The 22,702-nt window shown below is 52.6% G+C and overlaps 1 protein-coding gene across 8 annotated transcripts in view; it reads left to right on the plus strand.

The window, feature by feature from the left end:
- Nucleotides 1–22,702, plus strand: part of NCAM1 (neural cell adhesion molecule 1) — a 100,660-nt gene that overhangs the window by 72,601 nt on the left and 5,357 nt on the right. For 4 of the 8 annotated variants that reach the window (XM_059867182.1, XM_059867183.1, XM_059867186.1 and 1 more), the window contains 4 exons: nt 9,772–9,896; nt 11,517–11,697; nt 20,582–20,789; nt 22,337–22,453. In XM_059867182.1, the coding sequence (XP_059723165.1) occupies nt 9,772–9,896; nt 11,517–11,697; nt 20,582–20,789; nt 22,337–22,453 (631 nt within the window). Of the gene's footprint in view, nt 1–9,771; nt 9,897–11,516; nt 11,698–14,690; nt 18,659–20,581; nt 20,790–22,336; nt 22,454–22,702 lie in introns of those variants that run through there. The other 4 variants (XR_009489341.1, XR_009489343.1, XR_009489342.1 and 1 more) reach the window with 2 other exon arrangements.

The raw sequence follows: 22,702 nt of genomic DNA on the forward strand, positions 1-22,702 counted from the left end.
TTCCAATCAAATCTGATCAATGGAGCTAAAAAAACCTCTTTATCCCAGTGAGCATTATTCCATTTGTCAGTGCCTCCCTGTGGGGAGCTGCTGCTACTCCCAGGATTACAAGGACAAGCTCCAAGAAGCTTCTTTGAGATTCCTGAAGTGAAAAAAAAGGAGAGGATTTAAAAATATTTTTATTAACATTATTTATTATTTTATTTTTTTAATATTTTTATTTTGAATCACACTTGTGCCATTTCCCCTTCAAGACTGCACTGGACCAAAGCTTGGATGGAGGGCAGCAGGAAGGGGAAGGATGGATGGACAGATGGACAGGCAGGGCTGCACACTGCAGCAGTTAGGGAGGCCCTGGGAGGCATTCCCAGAACAGTCTGAGGTTGTTTGGATCCCCTTCACTCCAGGAGCAGTAATGGCACCAGGGGGGTGCTCAGGGCTGGAGCCCAGGCTGAGGGCTGGGGCAATCCCCTCTGAACTGGAGATAAAACCCCAGTGAGGGCAGGGCTGGGCATCCCCAGCACTGCTGCAGGAGAGGGGAAATGCAGCAGAGAGGAGAGGAGCCTGAAAAGCTCTGCTGAGCCCCAGCCTCATGGCCAGCACCTGGGGACAGGTGGGTGGCTCTGCAGAACATTCCAGCCCTTCTGCACTGGAGCCTTTTGCTTTTCTTTAAATCATTTTCATGTGGCAGTGGGCTGCCAGTCCCTCTGTGCTCCCCAGTGCAGGGTGGTTGCAGTTCTTCCTCCTTTAGCTCATTTTTCATTCCCAGTTCCACCCTGCTCTGGAAGCTTTGGAGCTGGGATCACCTTGGGCACTGTCCCCAGTTCCCTCTGCTCCTTCCCAGAGCCCCTCTTGGACCCTACCTGGAAATGGCACCACAAAAATGCCTTTTTTCCACCTCTGCTGGGATTCCAGTCACCTCCTTGTGGGCATAATCACAAGCAGGAGGAATTTTTGTCCCCTCAAGTGTGATTTGAAGGTCACAGAGATGTCTCAGGAATTTTACAGCTCAGATTAAGCAAAGCCACTTGTTTTCCTTGCCCTGTTATTTAAAGGTTCTGTCTGAATGTAAGACCTGACACAATTTTTAATGCCTGCTGGGATAAGTCTGAAGTCATTTTGATTTATTTAATTTCCCTCAGTAAGAAAAAGAAGTTTCTGTCTATCTTAGAGGGCCTCTCCATGAGGTAATTAGTGATAATTATGGATTATAGTGGCACAGATGAGAATTCTGGAGATTGGAAGAGTGACCTGGGTTTGTATTTTCATTTTAACCATTTGCTGCTTTTCTTCATTTCCTTTTCCTTACAAACCTGCAGGCTGGAGGGCAGGGGTGGGGTTTGAACCCAAAAGTGTTCAAAAAGTGTCTGTGGGGCTGGTACCAAAACACCTTTGTGTGCACACCAGCACTGCAGTCACCCCATGTCCCACATCTCCTGGGGACTGCAATCACCCCATGTCCCACATCTCCTGGGGACTGCAGTCACCCCTCATCTCCTCATCTCCTGAGGCTGGTACCAAAACACCTTTGTGTGCACACCAGCACTGCAGTCAGCCCATGTCCCACATCTCCTGGGGACTGCAGTCACCCCTTTATCTCCTGGGGACTGCAGTCACCCCATGTCCCACATCTCCTGGGGACTGCAGTCACCCCTCATCTCCTCATCTCCTGGGGCTGGTACCAAAATACTTTTGTGAACAAACCAGCCCTGCAGTCAGCCCATGTCCCACATCTCCTCATCTCCTGGGTTTGGTGCCAAAATGCTTTTATGTACAAATCAGCACTGCAATCACCTCACATCTCCTGGGGCTGGTACCAAAGTATCTTCATGTCCAAACCAGCACTGCAATCACCCCACATCTCACATCTCCTCATTCCCTGGGGCTGCCAGGACACCCCTGGGGCTGCCAGGACCCCCCTGGGGCTGCCAGGACCCCTGTCCCTGCAGCAGGGCTTGGCAGGCAGCAGCAGGGCAGGATTTCTGCAGCCCCCCGGGGTGGCACAGCCCTGCCACCAGGGCTGGGTGTCCCCTCAGTGCCCTCCTCCCTAAACCTGCCCTGTTTCCCTGCTGTCACCCCCTGGTTCCCACCCTGTGCATCCTTGTGTTTCCATAGCAACACCAGCTCCGGCTGCTGCATCCCCGAGCCCCACGGCTCTGAGTGAGTACCTGGGGCTGCTGGCCCTGCTCTGGGTGCTGCTGGAGCCCTGGGTCCCCCGGTGCCAGGGCTCTGGGGCACCCCGGGCTGGCTGCTGGCAGCAGTGTGCCGTGTGAGCATGGTCACAGCCCAGCATGCTGCCCCTCTGCCCCTCTCCTGCCAAGCACGGGCTGGAAAATGGGAGTAAAAGGGTTAGAAAAGGCACAGAGAGGGAGAGGAGAGGAACAACCCCCCCAAATCCTCCTTTCCAAAAGGAATGTTGTCCTTTAGGGTTCCCCATTTTAGTGGTGCAGCTGCCTTTGCTAAAGGGAAGTGCATGAAATGTTTTTCTTGCTGCCCTGCCTTGCTCTGTTTGCTTTGAGTATAGGGAGGGACAGTTGATATGAAAATTAGGGATATTGGGTGCTGGAAGAAGATGCAAATGAGGAGGGAAAATACCCTGTAGGAGAGATCCCAGGGCCCTGCTTGCCTTAAAAGAGGCCTCAGGCTTCCAGAAAATTCCATAGAATTTGGAATTCCAGAGAATTAGAATTTGGGGTGGCCAAGGGAGAGGAAAACCCCCCAGGGAGGATCTGAGTTCCGTGGTGCATGTGTGTGTGTGGAGTCACTGGTGGTCTGTGCCAAGCCCAATGCTCTTTTGTGCCCTGCAATAACCCAGAGTGTGTTTGTGCAGTGGGAGGGCACGGAGGTGTTTCCCTGAGGGGGTGGAAATGGTTTTCTGAATGGAAAACACTCCAGGCACCAAGTGTGGGATGATCTCGGGGTTGGGATGGAGGGAGAGGAGAGTGTGGCCAGTCCAATGAATTTATAATTAATTCTAAGGAATGCATTTATGGCTGGCACGTGTCGTGGTCTCACAGGTGACTTTAAATGTCCTTTAGCTGCCAGTGGGCACCAGCAGAGAGTTCCTTGTGCAGTAATTTTCCTTTCCAAATGCCAAACCCAATCCCTGCTGCACTCAGGGCTGAAGAGACTTTTTCAATCCTGTCAGCCTTGGAGGGTGGGCTGGAGAGGCCGAAGGGCAGCTCTGCTCCTCATCCTGGATCCCTCAGCAGGCAGGGGCTCCCTCCTGGCTGCTCCCGTGTGGGCTGGGCACAGCTTCCCCTGCAGGGAACACCTGGGGTTCATGTTTTACAGAACAGCTCGTTCTGGAAAAAAGGAACCTTCACCCAGACAAGCTGCTGAGAGCTAATTAATGATCAACATTTCCCACAGTTTTGTCGGCGTGGGGGCTGTGTGTGGGGAGGAGGAGGAGGAGGAAGAGGAGGAGGAAGGTTTCCCTGTTCCCCTGCCCTGGGGCTCAGGCTGTGAGCAGGAGCAGAGCTGTTGTGCTGCAGCCTCTGGAAATGAGGAGATGAGGAAATGAGGAGTTCAGCAGCAGGGACAGGGCAGTGGCACGGGGCAGAGCTCCTCTAGCTCTGATCATTTCATCCCTGCTGCTGCTGGGGGGGGTCTGTGCCCTGCCCTGGCCTCTCCCGGGCTCAGTGAGAGAGGGCAGCAGCAATTAGGGATTGAGAGCTGCCCTGTGGCACCTCAGAGGCAGGGACAGAAACCTCATGAGGCTGCAGGGTTCTCTCCACTGCTTTTTGGGGTGTGGGATCAGGGGGCGTGGAGGAGCTTCAGGAATGTCTCTGCTTGGATTTAACCCTCTGAGGTTGCTCCAGGAAATAGTTCTGTGCCAGTTCTGACGTTTTTCTTGCAGCTCTCTCCTCTCTGGGACCTGCTGTGCCCTGCAGTGGTTGAGCTCACTTGAAAAAGGGGATTTTTTTTTTTTCAGGTTGGAGGGGGCTTGGAGCAGCCTGCTCTAGTGGAAAGTGCCTCTGCCTAGGACTGGATAATCTTTAAGCTTCCTTCCAACCCAAACCATTTTATTCTCTTTATGCTGCTACCTCTGCCCTTGATCTTTACCTGAAGCTCCTCTCCTGAGGACAGGCAGCCTCTCTTGCCTGGTGTGAAATCTCAGGTTATATTGAGTTTGCTGCAGTTTGGGAGAGGTCTCTTGCTGACCAGAAGACACGGATTTTCCTTCCAGGCAACCTCACAGCAACTCCTAAAGCTCCCTCCTTCCCAGTGCCCCGAGTTCTCTGAGCCTGTGCTTGAAGAGAATGGATGGAGAGCTTGGCTGGAACAAATGGATTTTACATTTTGTGCCATCCATTTTATCCCCAGTAATGGTCTGCCCTTAATCTTGTCAGAGACAAGCCCCCAGAAGATGAAGGGTTTAATTCTCCCTACACCAAATTAGCAGGGAGCTCCCAGAGCAGTGTGGAGTGGCCTCCTTAGGGTGAGGCAGAGGTGAGAAATGGAGGTCTGCAGTGATTTGGGAAGGGGTTGTTCCTCATTCCCTGCACTGCCCATCCCTCCCAGCAGCTGCTGGGGATGGATTCCTGTCCTGGGGCAGAGCCCAGCCCCAGCCCCCGGGTGAGGAGTGCCCCTGGCCATGGGCACCCCAGCAGGGCTGTCTCTCCTGCACTCGTTGCTGTTGGTCAGGAGCAGTTGGTGCTGCCCAGGAGGACACACTGCTGTGGGGTGCCAGGGTTTGTGCCAGGGCTTGTCCTCATTTTTGGCTGGTTGTGACCCTTTCGCCCCCGCTGCCTCGGAATAACAATAATTCCCTTTTTCTTCCCAGCAGTTTTGTGGATTCCTCCTGCAGTCCTGGCACACACTCCAATGATTTTGTCCCCTCTGTTCCTTGTATGACTAAGCAGTGACGCAGCTGTGCCTAACACAAGGCCATAACTCAGTGCTTGCTGTGGTTTAATATTCTTATTTTCCAGGCGGTTTTACTGCCCTCCCCCCCCAGTGTTTCTGATATATGCTGGCTAATTTAATTTTGCTCCTATTTTTATTTACTCTGTAATTCTGTTGTTGATTTTTTTCCCTTGCCCATTGTTTACATCAGTTTTTTAATTTTTTTGTATTTTCCATGTGACCTCCTCCACTTTCCTTTCAACCAAACTCATGTGCGTGCGTATCATGTGAATTTGTCATGTGGCTTGCATGGTGCTGATGATGTCGTCCTCGCTGGTGAACAGAAGGTAAAACACTTTGTTCTGATTGGTTGCCTACATTTTTGGGGTGAGGATTCCCCTGTGGGATCTCCAAATTTAAAAAAAAAAAAAAAAAAACAAACTACAAAGAGCACAAAAATCCCACCGAGCCTTTTTGGAGGAGTTGCTCGTCACTGTCTGCATGGGAAGAACTCGACTTCAGTCCTCTGCATTGAGCTGGAAAAGACTTGGAGGGAAAACAGGGAAAAAAACCCAAACAAATCACCTGGCTCAGTCATTTGCTTCTTCATTTCAGAGTCCAGCCAGGAACTGTCCTAGGAAGGTGCTGAAAATCCTCTGGAGTGAGCACCAAAGGCCAAAATCCTTTTGCCTCTCTGTGGGACCACCCACAGACTCGAATCTGATGGGAAATCAGGGCTCAGTTCTGGGAGAATTGAATAGAATAGAATCCTCTTGCTTTAGCAGCATTTTGACCTATAAAATGCACATTTCTATAGAAATATGTGCACACATCCACACTGTTTAGTAGCCTTCAAAAAAAAACCTGAATTCTCTGAAATCTGGTTATTTGGAGTGTGTCACAATTTGATTTAAGAAATAATTTCCTTTTTATTGTGAGTTAAACTTAAGCATATCTAGAACAAGAGCTGTGTTATGAAATACTCTCTCTGTAAAATGCTGTTATAAAATCCTCTCTCTGTATAAAATTCTGCATATAAATCCTGTGAAACAGCACACAGAGAGTCCATGGTGGGGCCAGACCTCACACAGATCTCATCACAGGGAGAGTCTGGCTCCTGCCAGAGCCTCTCATTCCTCCCACTGGGGCTCTGGGAGCCTGGCAAGGCTTTAAGCTGAGCTCAGCTCCCAGGAGCTGCTGGTCCCCAGCACAAGGAGCAGATGATTGAGCCTGGCAGGGCTTTAAGCCGAGGAGCAGATGGTTGAGCCTGGCTCTGTCTGAGCTGGGCTCAGCCTGCAGCAGCTGTGGGGTCTGCAGAGCAGCTCCTGGCACTGCCACACCACTCTGAGCACAGTCCCAGCAGGGCAGGGAGGGAAGCTCCTGCTTTGCTGCTGGCCCAGCCAAAGGAGGAGTTGGGAGAGCCAGCCAGGAATTGGCTTTTGACAATCCAGGACTTCTGGAATCACCTTTTTGGTCAGGACCACCCCAGGATAGGATTTAGGCTGGGCTTTGCCAGGAAAACAGAACTAACACCAGTAACCTCCCCCCGTGGCTGCATGCACAGAGGAGCCCTGTCCCTGTCTCCTCCCTCTGCTGGAGCCCAGCAGGGTGGGAGATGTTCCTGTCTCCTTTCTGCACCTCTGCTGGACTCCAGCAGGGTGGGAGATGTTCCTGTCTCATTTCTGCACCTCTGCTTTTGTTCCTTATTTCTGCTGCTGCTGTTTGCTCCCCTCGTGTGCACCCCAACCCCAGCCTGTTCTCTCTCTGTGTTTTTGCCCTCCTGGAGGCTCTCCCTGCTGTCTGTTCCCAGTCCTGGTTTCATGGTGCTCAAAGATTGCAGAAATCAGCCCTTCCCTCCTTCCTCTGCTGCAGAATTCTGCAGCTTTGCTCTCTGAGCACAGGGAGGATGCAGGACCTTGCCTTGCTGCCAGCTGGGCAGGGATTTAACCTCAGAGATTTTTCCTTTTCTCTTTTCTCCCCACCTCAAGTTGCACCCACTCCTGGTGCTCATGGCACCCTCTGAAAATACACAACAAAACCAAGAATTTCTGCAATCCAGCAGTGCAGTGTTAGGGCAAGCAAGCCCTGAATAGGAGCCAAAGGGGTCAGAGGATACCAGAAACATTTTCTGCCCCCTGCAGCAGCAGGTGAGCAGAGTGCTGATGGCTTGGCAGGGAGTGGCTGAGAAATAAATTGGGAATGCCATGGCTCAGAGCCCTGCCCTCAGCTCCCTGCCCCCAGCAGCTTTGGGAAGCCCTTCAGGCTTTGGGAGCCTGGAGAAAAGTCCTCATTTCCTTGCTCAGACTGCCCCTGGTTCCTGTGGAGCCCAGGAGAGGCTGGCTGGGCTGTCCTGGATCCCAGCCCAGCAAAGGCTGCTCCTCTCACAGCTGGAGCTCCTGGCTGGGGCTTTTCTCCTTTGCTGAGTGTCCCGGGGGAAGTTTGAGCATCAGCCTCAATCCCTGGGAGCACAAGGTCCTGCACCCTCCTGCACAGAGAGGATTCAGTCAGATATTTGGTGATCAAACAGGAAACCTGGGCTCTGTGGAGCTGCTGGCTCTCCCCAGCCAAGCAGCAGCAGCAGCAGGGGGGTCCCTCAAGGATTGCCCTGGTTTGGAGCTGGGAAGGGCTCTGAGGAGGGAGGGACAGGCTGCTTTGTGCCCTGGCTGAGCAGGAGCTGCCCTGGGATGCTGTTGTGCCTTGCAGCCCCCATGCATGTCTGAGCATGAGTCCTCCCCTGAGCTCCTGCTGACCACCTTCTCTCTGCAGCTATTCACATCTTCACTCCTCATAGGGTTGCTGGTTCTGCTGGACTAAACTTTTCCCCCTAAACTTCTTCCTCCTCTGTTTGACACACTAACCCAGTTTTCATTTTACAGCCCTGTGTCTGGATTGCATCCACCTGCTTGAGATAAATGAAATAAGCACTTGTTTCTGGAGAGAAAACTGCCTTAGCAGGGCTTGCACTGCTCCTCCTGTTGGTTTGCAGCACTTAGGAGTGTTCTTTTCTTTGAAGAGAAATGTTTCTCAAAGCTGAAATGAATTTAAACTGTTGGGGGAGGAAGGAGTGAATCAGGAGCTAGAAATTAGATAATTCAAAGTGAAGAAAAGGAAGAAAAGTTTCAGCAGAGCAGGTAATTAATCATGGGAATGGCTGTGTGTAAAGTGCAGCAGATCTCTGACATTTGAAATCAGGAATAAGCATCTTTTCAGAGGATGTTCCTGTTAGTCTCAGTGCTCAGTCACTGGGAAGGAAATGCAGGCTGTGTTAGATGAAAGGGCAGATTCTGTAAGTGCAGTGTTCCTCAGCACTTGGGGATCTCTGTGCTCGTTAATGACCAATTAATGATCACCTCTGAGATGGGGAGTGGGGAAGGAGTGAAGAGCTGCTGCTCCTGCTCTGTCCCTCTGCCACAAACACGGAGAATTCAGCCCAGCTGCTCGTGGAGGGCTCAGGGCTCACCCAGGGCTGCCCCTGGGAGCTGCTTTGGGGCTCAGGGGGACAGAACCAGGTTTGGCTTCTGGTTTCTGTGAGTTTTGGTGACTAACCAGGACAATAACCAGGCAGAGCAGCTCCTGCCACTCAGCCCCACAGCCAAAAGCAGGGACTTTGTGGTGCTGTTTGTCTTTTGGGATAGAGGAGAAAAAAACCATTGCTTGTTGAACTGATGTGTTCAGTGTGCCCAGGTGAGGATGGAGATCTGTTCATCTGTGCCTTAAACCACACTTGTGCCACCTCTTCCTGTTCAGTGTGCACTGAGAAAGCTGTGCCAGGGTGGGATCCACATCTGGAACCAGGGGCTGGGGGAGCCCTGCAGTGGGGATAAAGGCAGAGGAAAGGATTTGGAAAAGCAAAACAGTCTGGAAAAAAGGAGTGTTGCCTCTTGGCATCCATCAGAGGAGTTGCAGTGTTGTTAAACAGAAATGTGTGTGTCCCACACTCCTGCAGTGGGATTGATTCCCTGCTTGGAGCAGAGCAACAGCGTGGAATTCATCTGGAATCACAGCTCCCACTGGCATTTCACCAAAAAAAACCTGTGCTCCTTCCTTTGAAAGGCAGGAGTGAGGGGAAAGGGCTTCAGCTTCCTTCGGGAGGATGTTGGGAGATGAACCTTCCTGTGCTGTCCATGAGGAGCTGGACACAAATCCAGGGCTGCAGATCTGCACTCAGTCCTCCTGGACTTGGCTTTTCTAGCAGAGCTGCAGGGTGGGACTGGGGTCCCCCACGGCATGGAGGAGTTGGGGAGCTGAGGGTTGCAGGGCTGGGGATGTAAATCAGGCTGCCCTGCAGGAGGAAGGGACATTTCCATTTTCTGCTGGTGCCAGTCTGGGACAGGATAGCCTCTTTCTCCTAGAAATGGAGAAACTCTAGAGGAGCAAAGGGGTTTCTATGAAATTCTCTCCAGCATCCCCTGGAGTTCCACAGTGCAGGCAGAGTGAGGGGTTGTGCTCTGGGTTCTGTTCAGGGGTTTTCACACTCATTTAAGTGGTCCAGCAGCTCTAAAACCCCTGAACAAATTCAGAGTGCAGACCTGGGTCTGTCTGAGAGGCTGGAGGTCCTTTCCAGTGGTGCTCTGTACAGCCCATCCCACAGGAGCAGCCACAGAGCCCCTCCTGGTGTTTGCCTGGTGTTCCCAGCAGTTCTTGCAGGAATTGCTCATTGCTTTGGGGTTTTCTTGGGGGAGGGGGGATCTCTTTCACTGACTCCATTGCAGCACACACAAAAATGGAAATCTGGTGTTCCAAATGCAAGAAACACTTGGGTGTGGGAAGTATTTACCTCAGACACACGGTGTCCTCTGTGCCTGGCTCAGCTCATCCCTGAGCTGAGGGTGATCAAGTATTCTGGTTTTTTATGAGCACTTTTTCCTTGACAATGCCTTTTTTTTTTCCCCCCAAATAACCCTGACTGCCCCGTTGTTGCAGGGGAACCCAGTGCCCCCAAGCTGGAAGGTCACATAGGAGAGGATGGCAACTCCATCAAGGTGAACGTCATCAAGCAGGACGACGGGGGCTCCCCGATCAGGCACTACCTGATCAAGTACAAAGCTGTAAGTGTGGCACAGCTCCGAGCTCCTGGGCTGCCCGGGGCCCTGGGAGGGGCTGCCTTGAAGGGAGGAATCTCTGTCACTCAGCTGGTTCCAGTCTGACACACTGAGATCTGAAGGAGTGCTTGTGCAGGAGCAGAACTTGCAGCTTTTGCCTTCTGGAAATAGTTTGGTTAGGGGGATGGTTTAGAGTGAGAGGAGGAGCTGAGGGGGTTTTGTCTCAGCAAACAGGATTCTGAGCAGCAGAGAGGCTGCTCTGGCATCTCAGCCTCGCCACCCAACAGCATTTGAGGGTTTCAGTGACTCCTGGTATGGTGAACACGTGGAATGTGTCACAGAGATTTGTTTACCAAAGAGTCGTTTCTTAATTAGCCAGTAGTGATGGTGTTTGAATTAGAGGGCCAATTAAATCTGCCTGAATCATAACTGTCTATAAAAGCAATGGGTTTCTGAATTCTCTTGGTTTGAACAGACAGGTGTGTGCTAAGGAAGGCAGGAGCCTCCCCTGAAATGGAAAATGTAAACCCCCTCCCTCCAAATTGCTATAAATTTGAAATTCAGGAGCTCTCAGGCACAGATATGGAGCAGGAATAACAGTTCTTTATTAGGGAAGAAAATTAAAATAAAAATAAACAGTGCAATAAACTAAACCAACCCTGCCAGAGCCAGAACAAACCTGTGGGTCAGGGTGCTGGCAGCAGTCCCACTGGAATTGTGGCTCAGCCCTCCTGCAGTGCCAGGGGTGGTTCTGCTGGAGCAGGGATCCTGGAGAAAGGTGCAGTCTGCCTCTGAAAGTCCAGTGGAAAAGGCAGCTGCTGCTCCTCTGGGAATCCAGTGGAAAGGCTGTGCTGGTGTCCCAAAATCTCAGATTATATCCAGGTAGGAATGCTTGGCTCCTCCCCCTGGGCGGAGCTTCTGTAAATGGGATTGTGGAATTTTTATCACTCCGTGGCCCATGAACAGGAGAGGTCTCCTGGAGGGAGGATTGGTCTGTGAAGAGACAAAGAAAAGTGGCCAGTGAACAGAAGATAACTGAGATATTGGTGTCCTCGAGCCAAGTTCCATAAGCTCTTGGAGATCCATATCACACCTGAGATAGCTCAGTGAGCTAAGCATGACAGCCACGCCCTGGCAAATAAAACGCACAATTTTCCCAATCAGCTTTCTGTGGATCTAGAGTCAATGCTAATTATGACAGCCACACCCTGTTAAATAAAATATGCATTTTTTCACAGTCAGCTTTCTGTGGGTCACAGAGTCAATGACAGCAATGGCCTGTCAAATAAAATACACATTTTTCACAATCAGCCTTCTGTAAATCATAGAGTCAATGCTCATTATGACAGCCACACCCTGGCAAATAAAATATGTTTTTTCCCCAGTCAGCTTTCTGTGGGTCACAGAATCAATGACAGCAATGGTCTGTCAAATAAAATACACATTTTTCACAATCAGCTTTCTGTGAGTCACAGAAATAGGCATTTTTGACAATCAGCTTTCTGTGGATCTAGAGTCGGTGCTGATTATGACAGGCACGCCCTGTTAAATCAAATGCACATTTTGCAATCAGCTTTCTGTGGCTCTCGAGCCAGTGCTGCCCGTGACCCTGTGCCCTCCCTGCAGAAGCACTCCTCGGAGTGGAAGCCCGAGATCCGGCTGCCGTCGGGCAGCGACCACGTGATGCTCAAGTCCCTGGACTGGAACGCCGACTACGAGGTGTACGTGGTGGCTGAGAACCAGCAGGGCAAGTCCAAGCCTGCCCACTACGCCTTCCGCACCTCGGCCCAGCCCACGGTGATCCCAGGTACTGCTGTGCCCCCCACCCCGGGTCCTGCTGCCCCCTAATGCCACCGAGCTGCCCCCGTGTGCCCCAGTAACCCCCAGAGCTCGCTTGCTTCAAGCCCATTCTCTCATGGTTGGTGCCCCCATCCAAAGCTGAGGGTCGTGGCTGCGTGCATACCTGTGGCAGGTATGTGGGAGTGCTCCCCGTGGCAAAGCCCTGCCTGGCTGCTCCCAGGGCATGGTGGCTCCTTGGGTGGGGTAGGAGAAGCTTCCTGAGAGTGGGAGGTGGAATTTGTGTTTTAAACCTGAGTAGGACCTTCAGCTCTGCAGGGTGATGCTCTGCTCGAGGCAGGTTTCCCGAGTCCATCTCTGGAGGAATAAAGGCATCAGGAGTTTGCTGGCAGTTGGATGAGAGTGCAGTGAGAAAGCTCTCTCAGAGCAGTTTTCAGTTCACATTACCAGATGATGACAGTGATTTTCGATCAGCAGCGATTCAGTGCTGAGGGGGACATCAGGGGAAAATAACTCAGAGGCTTCAGGGTGCTGCTGGAAGCTCCTAAGACAGACTGTCCTTATTAGTGTGCTCATAAAGTGAGGGGTAAGGATAATTACTGCAAAAGCCAAGCATAGGATAGGATCAGGATCAGGATTAGGATAGGATAGGACAGGATTGGATTGGATTCCCAGTGCTGTGTTAGCAGAGATCCCTTTCCTTGCTGTCCTAACAGGAAATCTTGGCTTGGCTGGAGTTAGCTGAGCAGCGGAGTTGGGATTACTGATCCAACTCTCAGCTGGGAAGCTGGAGCTGAGCAGTTTGTGGCAATCTGTTGGAAGGACAGTTAGGATTTCTTTTCTACACGTGGACATTTAAAAAAAGCAGTGGGGAAACCCACACAGAGCAACCAAAGCCTGAGGATGGGTGGCTGGAGGAGCTGTAGATTGAAGTTGTGGTGGTCAAAGCCAGGGGTGCTGAGTCAGGGCCTCCCTGCACAGGCAGGCTTGGTGCTCCAGCCCATCCTGATGGGATTTCATTCATCTTTTCCCTTGAAAGCAGAGAGTTTCCCTCAGTCTTTCCCTGAGAATCCAGTCCCTGCTCCCCTGAGCCCATTCCCATTGTGAGGGAACTGCTCAGACCTTGTGGGAATGCTGCAGCCCCTCTGGCTGAGGCAGGTCACATTGCTGAGCGCAGAAATGGGTGAAAAAGTGGGAAAAGTGGGACTGGCAGTGAGGAGGAGGGAGATGGGCCAAAGGAGAGCCTGGGGGTGCTTGAACAGGGCATAGTTTTGGGTGGAAGGACCCTCAGTAACTCACTAACTCACTCTGTGGTTCTCATTTTCAACAGCTCTAACCCTTGCTCCCCCTCTGAGCCCTTTAATCCATGTAACATGAGCAGGAACCCTCTAAAAACCAGGGAAAAGCCAGTTTGTTACCAGAGCTGAAACTTCTCTGGCCTCTCTGCAGTTACTCCTTGCTTAGCTCGGTGTGGAGCCCAGGAGGAGCTGGGGTCTGAGGCTGCCACTCAGATTTTGCAGGTGGAAAATTCAGATTTTGGCTGTGCAGGCTGCCCCAGGAGCTGGAACTCAGCTGCTCCTCAGGAAGGGCTGTGTCCTTGTGCAGTGCCGTGGTTATTGCTGCCTTTGTGACTGTCTCTCCTGAGTTTTTGTCATTTTGGCCTCCTGAGGTGTTCCCTGGTGCCCAGACTGAAATTCTGAGAATATTTCCAGGGACAGGTTGGTTTTTCCTCTGCCGTGCAGCCCCACAGGTTTCGCTGCCAAGCTGCAGCAGGGAAGAGGCTCTGTGTGTTCCTTCTCCTCCTTCTCCTTCTCCTTCTCCTTCTCCTTCTCCTTCTCCTTCTCCTTCTCCTTCTCCTTCTCCTTCTCCTTCTCCTTCTCCTTCTCCTTCTCCTTCTCCTTCTCCTTCTCCTTCTCCTTCTCCTTCTCCTTCTCCTTCTCCTTCTCCTTCTCCTTCTCCTTCTCCTTCTCCTTCTCCTTCCCCTTCCCCTTCCCCTTCCCCTTCCCCTTCCCCTTCCCCTTCCCCTTCCCCTTCCCCTTCCCCTTCCCCTTCCCCTTCCCCTTCCCCTTCCCCTTCCCCTGTTGTTCCCAAGGCATTTCTGTGGTTTTATCTCAGGATGGGCCGTGCAGGAGTCAGAGCCAGTGCTGTAACAGGAGCTGTGCTGTGCCTGACAGCAATGACCAGGGATTCCCTGCAGGAAAATGTGCATTTATTGTGTGGAGTCCTTTGTTCCCCTCACCTGGGCAGAGTTCTGAGTGGCTGGGAGGATAAGGGTGTTATTTTCAGAAATAATAACAATAATAACTCCAGTGCCAGTGTGATGGTTGTTGTTGTGGTTCCCAGCAGCTGGGAGGCTGAGTGGCAGAGTCAGAGGACTCCTGAGACCTTGGTGCTGCCTCAGGATAAAGGGGATTTTTTATCCTGGCTTTGGGGAAGGGCTTGGACAGGCAGGTGGATTCTCTGCTGCACCAAAGCTTTTCTTGTTTTCCTTTTCCCTGCTGAAGGCAGCGTTGTGCTCTCTTCAGAGGCTCCAGACACCATCTCCCTGTCTCTCGCTGAGCCCCTTCTGTCCCTTCATTTGAATCTCATTTGCTTGCACTCCCCACCCCCCTGCCTTGGACCCTGCTCTGCAGCTTTGGGCTTTGCTGAGCTTCTGCCCCTTTTGTGCTGGATGTGCTGCTCCTTGAACCCTGAGCCATTTTAATTTACGAGATTAAATTAAACCTTTGATTCTTATGTTTTCTGTATTTATGACCTAATTTTTTTTATCTATTTTTCTCTCTCTTTCTCTCTCTCTCTCTTTCTCTCTCTTTCTTTCTTTTTTTCTTCCTCTCTTCCTTCCTCTCCCTCCCCTCTCCCTTTTCCCCCGACTCCTTTCCTATGTCTGTCATCCATGGTCACCTTGGATCTCACGGGGAACATCCACGCTTGCCACATGCACCAAATTTGTTTTTCCAACAACCATATTCCCCCCTCCTGGGAACCATTGTCTGGCACCTGCAGCGACCTTGGGAAGTCCATCAGCGTCGTCCTCCTTTGTCTCATTGCTTCTCTCTGCAGTGACTCTGCTTTTGCTCTGTTAGAAACTTTCCAACAAAGAGTCAAATAAAGCAATATTTGCTTGGCAAGGCCTGGGTCCCACCAAGGTGTGGAAGGAGATAACTTTGCTTCAGAGGATCGTGTCAGTTCAGAGAAAAACAAAACAAAACAAAAAAAGAAACACAGAACACTTAAAAAAAATGTTTAATTTGAAAGAGTCAGTATTTTGTAACAAGGAAGAAAGGTTTAAGCCAAGTTTTTTCTCTTTAACTTTTTTTTTTTTGTTACTTGTAATGAATTTGCCCTTTTAAATGGATGTAAAGAAAGATTTTTTTTGTGTTGTTTGCTTGCTGTTTTCATCAAAGGAAGGTGCAATGTTGAAAGCCTTTAAGATCCTGCTTTTTACTGATTTCTCTGCACATCTGGTGCTGATCTTGTGCAAAAGGAGGCCCCATCCACAAACCCACAGACTGTAAAAGAAAGAGAAGATTTGTCAGAGACCATCCTGCTGATTGCCCAGATGTCTCTGGGGGCTCTTGCATGTGGATTCAGATGTCTGGAAGGTTTTCCTGCCGTGCTGCTCTGACCATAAACATCTGCTGGGACCCCACTGCTGCTTTTCCCCTCCTCCTTGTCCCTCCCTGGTGGGCAGGGTGCTGCTGGCACACAGTGCCCGTGGGTTCCCAGGCTGTGTTAGCAGAGATCCCTTCCCTTGCTGTCCTGACAGGAAATCTTGGCTCGGGTGGAGTTAGCTGAGCAGCAGAGTTGGGGTTACTGATCCTTAATCATCTTCTTGTCTGTGTGTGTGTGGGGCAGGAGGAATCCCTGGGCTAAACTGGTGCAGCAGAGCCATCTTTGGTGTCAAATCCTGGGAATTCCCTCCAACAAAACTCAGATGGTTTTTGCGTTGCTTCTTTGAAATAAAAAACCCAGAACTCCCCACCCAAAAAAAACCCCACAAAAACCCACAAAAAACCCGACACAAGAACCCCAGTGAATATTTTGTGATAGGAAATCCATTGGGATATGAAATTTGGGATATGAAATCCATTGGGATAGGAAACCTATTGGGATAGGAAATTTGAGATATGAAATCCATTGGAGCAGGAAATCCATTAGGATATGAAATTCATGGGATAGGAAAGCCATTGGAGCAGGAAATCCATTGGGATATGAAATTCATGGGATAGGAAAGCCATTGGAGCAGGAAATTCATTGGGATAGGAAATTTGGGATATGAAATCCATTGGGATATGAAATACTGGGTTAGGAAATCCATGGGATAGGAAATTTGAGATATGAAATCCACTGGAACAGGAAATCCATTGGGATATGAAATTTGGGGTAGGAAATCCATTGGGATAGGAAATTTGAGATATGAAATCTATTGGGATAGGAAATCCATTGGAGCAGGAAATCCATTGGGATAGGAAATCCATGGGATATGAAATCCATGGGATAGGAAATTTGGGATATCAAATCCACTGGAACAGGAAATCCATGGGATATGAAATCCATTGGGATATGAAATATGGGGATATGAAATCCACTGGAACAGGAAATCCATGGGATAGGAAATCCATCCCATCTGATGCTCTCCTCAGATCAGGGGTCTCTCTTTTGAATTGTCTGTCCAGAAGGTCTCAAAGCCTCTCAGCTGGGTGGGGTTCATCTTCCTGACAGAATTCTCACTGGGACAGACAAAATCCTGCCCTCACTGGTGTCTGACTCTGCTGTGTTGGTTCAGAGCTCATCTTTATGAGTTGGGAACTTTCCTGTCTGCATTGTAAATGCAAACTTGATGCAGGTGTCACACACAAAAGCCTGTGGTTTCATTTTATTTTATTTTTTTAACAAAACCCCCTCGTTTCCAGAGTTGTAGAGTGTAGATGCTTTGTTAGAGCTTTGGAGTTTGCTGAAGTGCAGCAGAATAATCCTGGTACTAAAAAATGGTGTGATTTCCCCTCTAACTGGATTAATTGAGCTCATTGTAGGTCTGAGATCAGCTTTCTGTGGGTTTCCCTCATCCACAGAGGGAGGTCCCTGCCTGAGGCTGAGATGTTTCTCATCAAAATCAGTCATTAAAATTATCTCTGTAACTTTGTGAGGTTGGTGTGGAGAGAGAGCAGCACCTGTGGAGGGGGTTCTGTCCCTGAGAGGGTTCAGGATTCTCTGTGGCACAGCCCTGGCAAGCAGCTGAGACACCCTGAGTGTGCCTGAAGTGAATCCCAGACTCCAGCCAGCATGGCACAGAGACAGCAAGTGCTTCTTTGGGTTGGTTAAAATGAGGAGCAGAACTGGGGGTTTAGCACTGATTTGTGCAGATTTGTAACGTGCCAGGTACCAGGGATCTGTCAGACCCTTGGGGAGTCATGTTGGGGGTCTCAGGCCTTGGTGTGAGTAAAATGAGATTCAGATAGAGATTTTGGAAAAGCCAGAGAGGAGGCAGAAGCTCAGAGGTGGGAGCAGGAGGGGCTCAGAGGTGGATGCAGGAGAAGCTCAGCACTGGGATTCTCGTGCCCCAGGCTCAGAGGTGGGAGCAGGAGAAGCTCAGCACTGGGATTCTCGTGCCCCAGGCTCAGAGGGGGAAGCAGGAGGGGCTCAGAGGGGGAAGCAGGAGAAGCTCAGCACTGGGATTCTCGTGCCCCAGGCACCTGCAGTTCCTGTGTGTGTGAGGGGCTGCAGCCCTGCAGGGTTCCCAGTTTGCTGAAGTCCCTCCACATTCCCAGAGCTGTTTCTCAGAGCATTGTTTGGCTGTTTTCATGGGCAGGAAGGTTTGGGAACGTCCTGCTCCACCAGGAGCAGCTGCAGGTGTCTGCACCTCCGAGGTTCTGGGGATAAAAAGAAGGTTTGATCTAAAGGGTTTCAAAACCAGCTTCTCCTGGCTCTTGGAGCTGCTGGGGTGGGGTGGGCCCTTGGGGCAGGGCTGTGATTTGTCCAGGAAAGAGGATTTGGGTGTCACTCTGTGTGCAGCCTGCAGAGAGCAGCTTTGGGGTGACCTAAGTGCCCCTTGCAGGACCCGAAGGAGCTGGCAGGAAAAGGGAAGAGGGATTATTTCCAGGAAGGGGGGAATGGCTTCAGACTGCCAGGGGGCAGGGTTAGGTGGGGTCTTGGGAAGGAATTCTTCCTTGTGAAGGTGGGGAGGGGCTGGGATGGGATTCCCAGAGCAGCTGAGGCTGCCCAGGCTCCCTGGCAGTGCCCAGGGCCAGGTTGGATGGGGCTGGGAGCAGCCTGGGATGGGGGAAGGTGTCCCTGCCATGGCAGGGGTGGCATGGATGGGATTTAGGGTCCCTTCAGGCCCAGCAGAGCCAGGAGGAGCAGAGCTCTGAGGCCACCATGCACAGGAATCAGCATGGTGGCAGCTCTGGGAGATCCCAAATGCCCATCCCTGCCCCAGGCCAGCTCCCCAGGCTGCTGGGAGCTCACTCACAGGGTGGAACGGGGGTCTCTGTCCCTGGCAGAGCAGGGACACTCACTCCTGACTCCCCAGGCTGGGCTGGGCAGTGTCTGGGAGAACAGCCCTGGAAAAGCTCCTGCTCAGGGAGCTCCCCTGGGAGCCAAGAGCTGCTCCCCTGGGCTTTGCTGCTGGCTGCACAAAGTGGTCTGGTTTGGTTTGTCCCTTCTTCTTCTTCTTCTTCATCTTCTTCTTCTTCCTTTTGCCAAATGCTGTCAGAGCTTTGCCCTGCCTCAGGCCCACCTGCTCCTCTGCACCCTTTCTGTGTCTCTGCCTGGACATTGTGTAGCTGAGACCCCCCCAGGAAGCCCCAGCTGAGCTCTCTCTGACAGGGCAGGTTTTGGGCAGCAGTTGAAACTGCTGGGTGGTTTTCCTGTGCACTGTGAAAGGAGGGGGTTAGAAAAGCCAGTCTCGCAGGAAGCTCATTTTCCATTGGAAAACATAATTTGTAATTAATAAATTCTTCACTTCTTTAGAATTGAGGACTCCAGAAGTTCTTTAATGGTTTGTGTTTCCTTATTTAACCAGTGGAAATGTTATTCCTCCGTGTCCTGAGAATGGCAAAAGGGGATTAATGGAAGGGCTGGATGTGGATCAGGTCAGAAATGTCCAACATCAATTTATTACATTTATTTCATACACACAGCGTGAGCAGCTGCCCCACATTATTTATACATTTCTTTATTTATTTATACATTTCTTTTGCACACAGAGTTAGCAAACCCCTTAGGGATGTCTAAATATTAGTTTCATTAAATACAACATAAGTCCAGCTACAAGATGGAGGGAATGGTTCCAGAAAGTATTTGGAGATCAATTTAATTTAATCAGATGGGACAGTCTGTGAAAAGAATAATCTCCACTATGATTCCTGCTTTTTGTAGGAGCAGCAAAATTCCTTTACAAGGAAAAGAAAGGCAGCACCAAGAGCCTGCCAGGTCCACAGGGTTGTGGAGGATTTTTATATTATGTTTCCTTGTGCCAGTCCCTGGAAAGTTTGGAATTTCAGTTCATGCCAGTTAGGATTTCTGAGCCCACAGCTAATGGGAAAGGTTGGAAAGTTCCTGCCCATTGCAGGGCTCCCTTCCCAGCCTAGAAACCCAAATTGCAGGCACTTACCTTGGCCCAGTTTCCTTGGCTGAGGTGTGAAATCCCAGAATGGCACAGGAACAGGGACATTCCTCTGCAGGCCTGCCCTGCTTCTCCCCAGCTCCATCCTCCTCCTCCTCCTGGGGCAGGGGAGCAGGGCAGGGCTGGGGGGCTGGTACCTGCCCAGGGCTCTCCTCAGGGCTCTGGGGGAGCTCAGGGGTCTGTGCCTGCCAGGGCAGGAATTGGGGGGTGGCAGCTCCTGGAGAAGCTGGAGGGGGAGAGGAGACAAAGAGCAGCACGTGGTGTGAGTGGAGTTCTCCAGAAGGGGAATGTTCCAGCTCTGGGGCACCCAGGGAAGTCTGATCTGTGCTCCCCTGGGCCCACACAGGGGGTGGGTGGGAGGTGTGACACAGCTCACCTGGATTATTGACTCATCCCTGCAGGGATCCAGAGGGGAAATCCCTGCCCTGCTCACTCCCTGCAGGCACTGGGGGGGGTGAATCCCTGTCACCCTGCTGGGGACAGTGGGACAGTGTTCTGCTCACCAGGGGCTGGACTTGTGATCCCAGAGTGACTCTGGTGCCTCACTGTGGCTTTTCTGCACTTTTCCTGCTGGAATCTGCATCCCTTGATCCAGCTCGGGGTCCCAAAATGAAACATCACCTCTCTGCCTCCTGTTTTACCCAGAGAAATGCATGGCAGAGGCTGTGCCTCTGTGGAGCCCTGGGAAGGCTCTTCTCACCTGTCCAGGTGGGGGATCAGGGGCTCTGCTGGGGGCTCTGCAGAGCAAAGGTTCCAAGGGTTTGGGCTCTGGGGGCTGGCCTGGTGAGAGGCTGGGGAGCCATGAGCAGGTTCTGCAGAGCTGGGTCTCACCTGAGCTCCAGGGAGGGCCTTGGCTCAGTTTCACCCCCCCAGGGCTCACCAGCCCTGAGCAGCCCCCAGTGATTTGTATCCCACCAGGAAAACCCTGCTGCAGAGCCTGGCCTTTGCTCCCACTGCTCCTTGGGCAGGGCCAGGGCCACTCTGGGCCTTCCTCTTGAGCAGGAGGAGGAGGAGGGAAGCAGGAGCCCTGCCCTGTGCTCAGCAGGGATTCTGCTCTTTGCTTCCCAGGCTTCATGCCAGCAGGGATGGGAGAAGCCCCATCAGGGCCATCCTTTCAGGGAGGTTCTCTGTAGGATGAAGCACTGGTCATTGCACAGGGCTGGTGCAGAGGGTGGACTTCTGAAAAAGCAACTTAGTGCAGCCAAGTGTGAGCCCTGAAACCCCGGATTTTAACCCGAACGCCTTCTCTTCTCTCCCTTGGTGTCTGAAGCCAGCACTAGCCCTGCCTCGGGCCTGGGCACTGCTGCCATCATTGGCATCCTCGTGGTGGTCTTCGTGGCGCTGCTGGTGGCCGTGGATGTCACCTGCTACTTCCTGAACAAGTGTGGGCTGCTCATGTGCATCGCCGTCAACCTGTGCGGCAAGTCCGGCCCGGGGGCCAAGGGCAAGGACATGGAGGAGGGCAAGGCAGCCTTCTCGTGAGTACTGACCCCAAAACCCCCCTCTGTGCCCCAAAACCCCCCTCTGTGCCCCCAGAACCCCCTCTGTGCCCCAGGGGCAGCAAAGGGGCTCAGGGAGGGGGCCCTCAGCTCTGTGGGGAGGGGGGTGGTGCTCTCTTGGGGCTGGCAGGAAGGTGGGCTTGGGGCTGTTCCTCGGGGGTTCGGTCTCATTGCTGTTGGTAGCCATCAAATCGGTGGCCCCAGAGCTGGACATCCCAGTGCTGGACATCCCAGTTATCCCAGTCATCCCAGTGCTCGACATCCCAGTCATCCCAGTCATCCCAGTGCTGGATATCCCAGTGCTGGACATCTCAGAGCTGGACATCCCAGTGCTGGACGTCCCAGTTATCCCAGTTCTGGACATCCCAGTGCTGGACATCCCAATGCTGGACATCCCAGTCATCCCAGTTCTGGACATCCCAGTTATCCCAGTTCTGGACATTCCAGTGCTGGACATCCCAGTTATCCCAGTGCTGATCACACCTGTGCTGGACATCCCAAAGCTGGACATCCCAGTTCTGGACATCCCAGTCATCCCAGTCATCTCAGTGCTGGACATCCCAGTTCTGGACATCCCAGTGCTGGACATCCCAGTGCTGGACATCCCAGCTATCCCAGTTCTGGACATCCCAGTGCTGGACATCCCAGTTCTGGACATCCCAGTTCTGGACATCCCAGTGCTGGACATCCCAGTGCTGGACATCCCAGTTATCCCAGTTCTGGACATCCCAGTTCTGGACATCCCAGTGCTGGACATCCCAGTGCTGGACACCAGTGGAGCTCCGTGCTGGAAGGAGCAGTGACCCCAGGAGCGCTCCCGGCTCGGGCCCGTGGCCGTGTCAGGCTGTGTCCGTGCCTGGCCGTGCCCGTGGCCCTGCCCGTGTCCCTGTGTGCCCGTGGCAATGTCAGGCTGTGGCTGTGGCCGTGCCCATGGCCCTGCCCGTGTCCCTGTGTGCCCGTGGCAATGTCAGGCTGTGGCTGTGGCCGTGCCCGTGGCCCTGCCCGTGGCCGTGTGTGCCCGTGGCAATGTCAGGCTGTGGCTGTGGCCGTGCCCGTGGCCCTGCCCGTGTCCCTGTGTGCCCGTGGCCGTGTCAGGCTGTGGCTGTGGCCATGTCCGTGGCCCTGCCCGTGTCCCTGTGTGCCCGTGGCCATGTCAGGCTGTGGCTGTGGCCGTGCCCGTGGCCCTGCCTGTGGCCGTGTGTGCCCGTGGCTGTGCCTGGCTGTGGCTGTGGCCGTGCCTGGCCGTGCCCGTGGCCCTGCCCGTGTCCCTGTGTGCCCGTGGCCATGTCAGGCTGTGGCTGTGGCCGTGCCTGGCCGTGCCCGTGTCCCTGTGTGCCCGTGGCCGTGTCAGGCTGTGGCTGTGGCTGTGCCCGTGGCCCTGCCTGTGTCCCTGTGTGCCCGTGGCTGTGTCAGGCTGTGGCTGTGGCCGTGCCCGTGGCCCTGCCCGTGTCCCTGTGTGCCCGTGGCCGTGCCTGGCTGTCTCTGCAGGAGCAGCCATCACTGCCCACGCCGTTCCCTCGTTACAGGAAGGATGAGTCCAAGGAGCCCATCGTGGAGGTGCGCACGGAGGAGGAGAGGACCCCCAACCACGACGGGGGGAAGCACACGGAGCCCAACGAGACCACGCCGCTGACAGAGCCAGAGTATGTGGCCTTAGGCAGCCCTAGCACAGGGTCACTGCATTGCCCTCAGCTGCCCCAGTCCCTCAGGAACAGCAGTTAGGGCAGGAAGAGAGGAAGAAAGGTAAAATCTCCGCGTGCCAGTGAGGAAGTGCCTCCTCTCAAGCTTCAGTGGTTGCTGTTCCCAGCACTGGAAGGGAAGGGGAAGGAAGCAGTGTTTGCTGAAAGGCTCTGTCCCGTGTGGAGATCCAGCACTGTCCAGGATCTGCAAAG

The sequence above is a fragment of the Haemorhous mexicanus genome, chromosome 24 (genome assembly GCF_027477595.1).
Source record: "Haemorhous mexicanus isolate bHaeMex1 chromosome 24, bHaeMex1.pri, whole genome shotgun sequence".
Classification (NCBI taxonomy): domain Eukaryota; kingdom Metazoa; phylum Chordata; class Aves; order Passeriformes; family Fringillidae; genus Haemorhous; species Haemorhous mexicanus.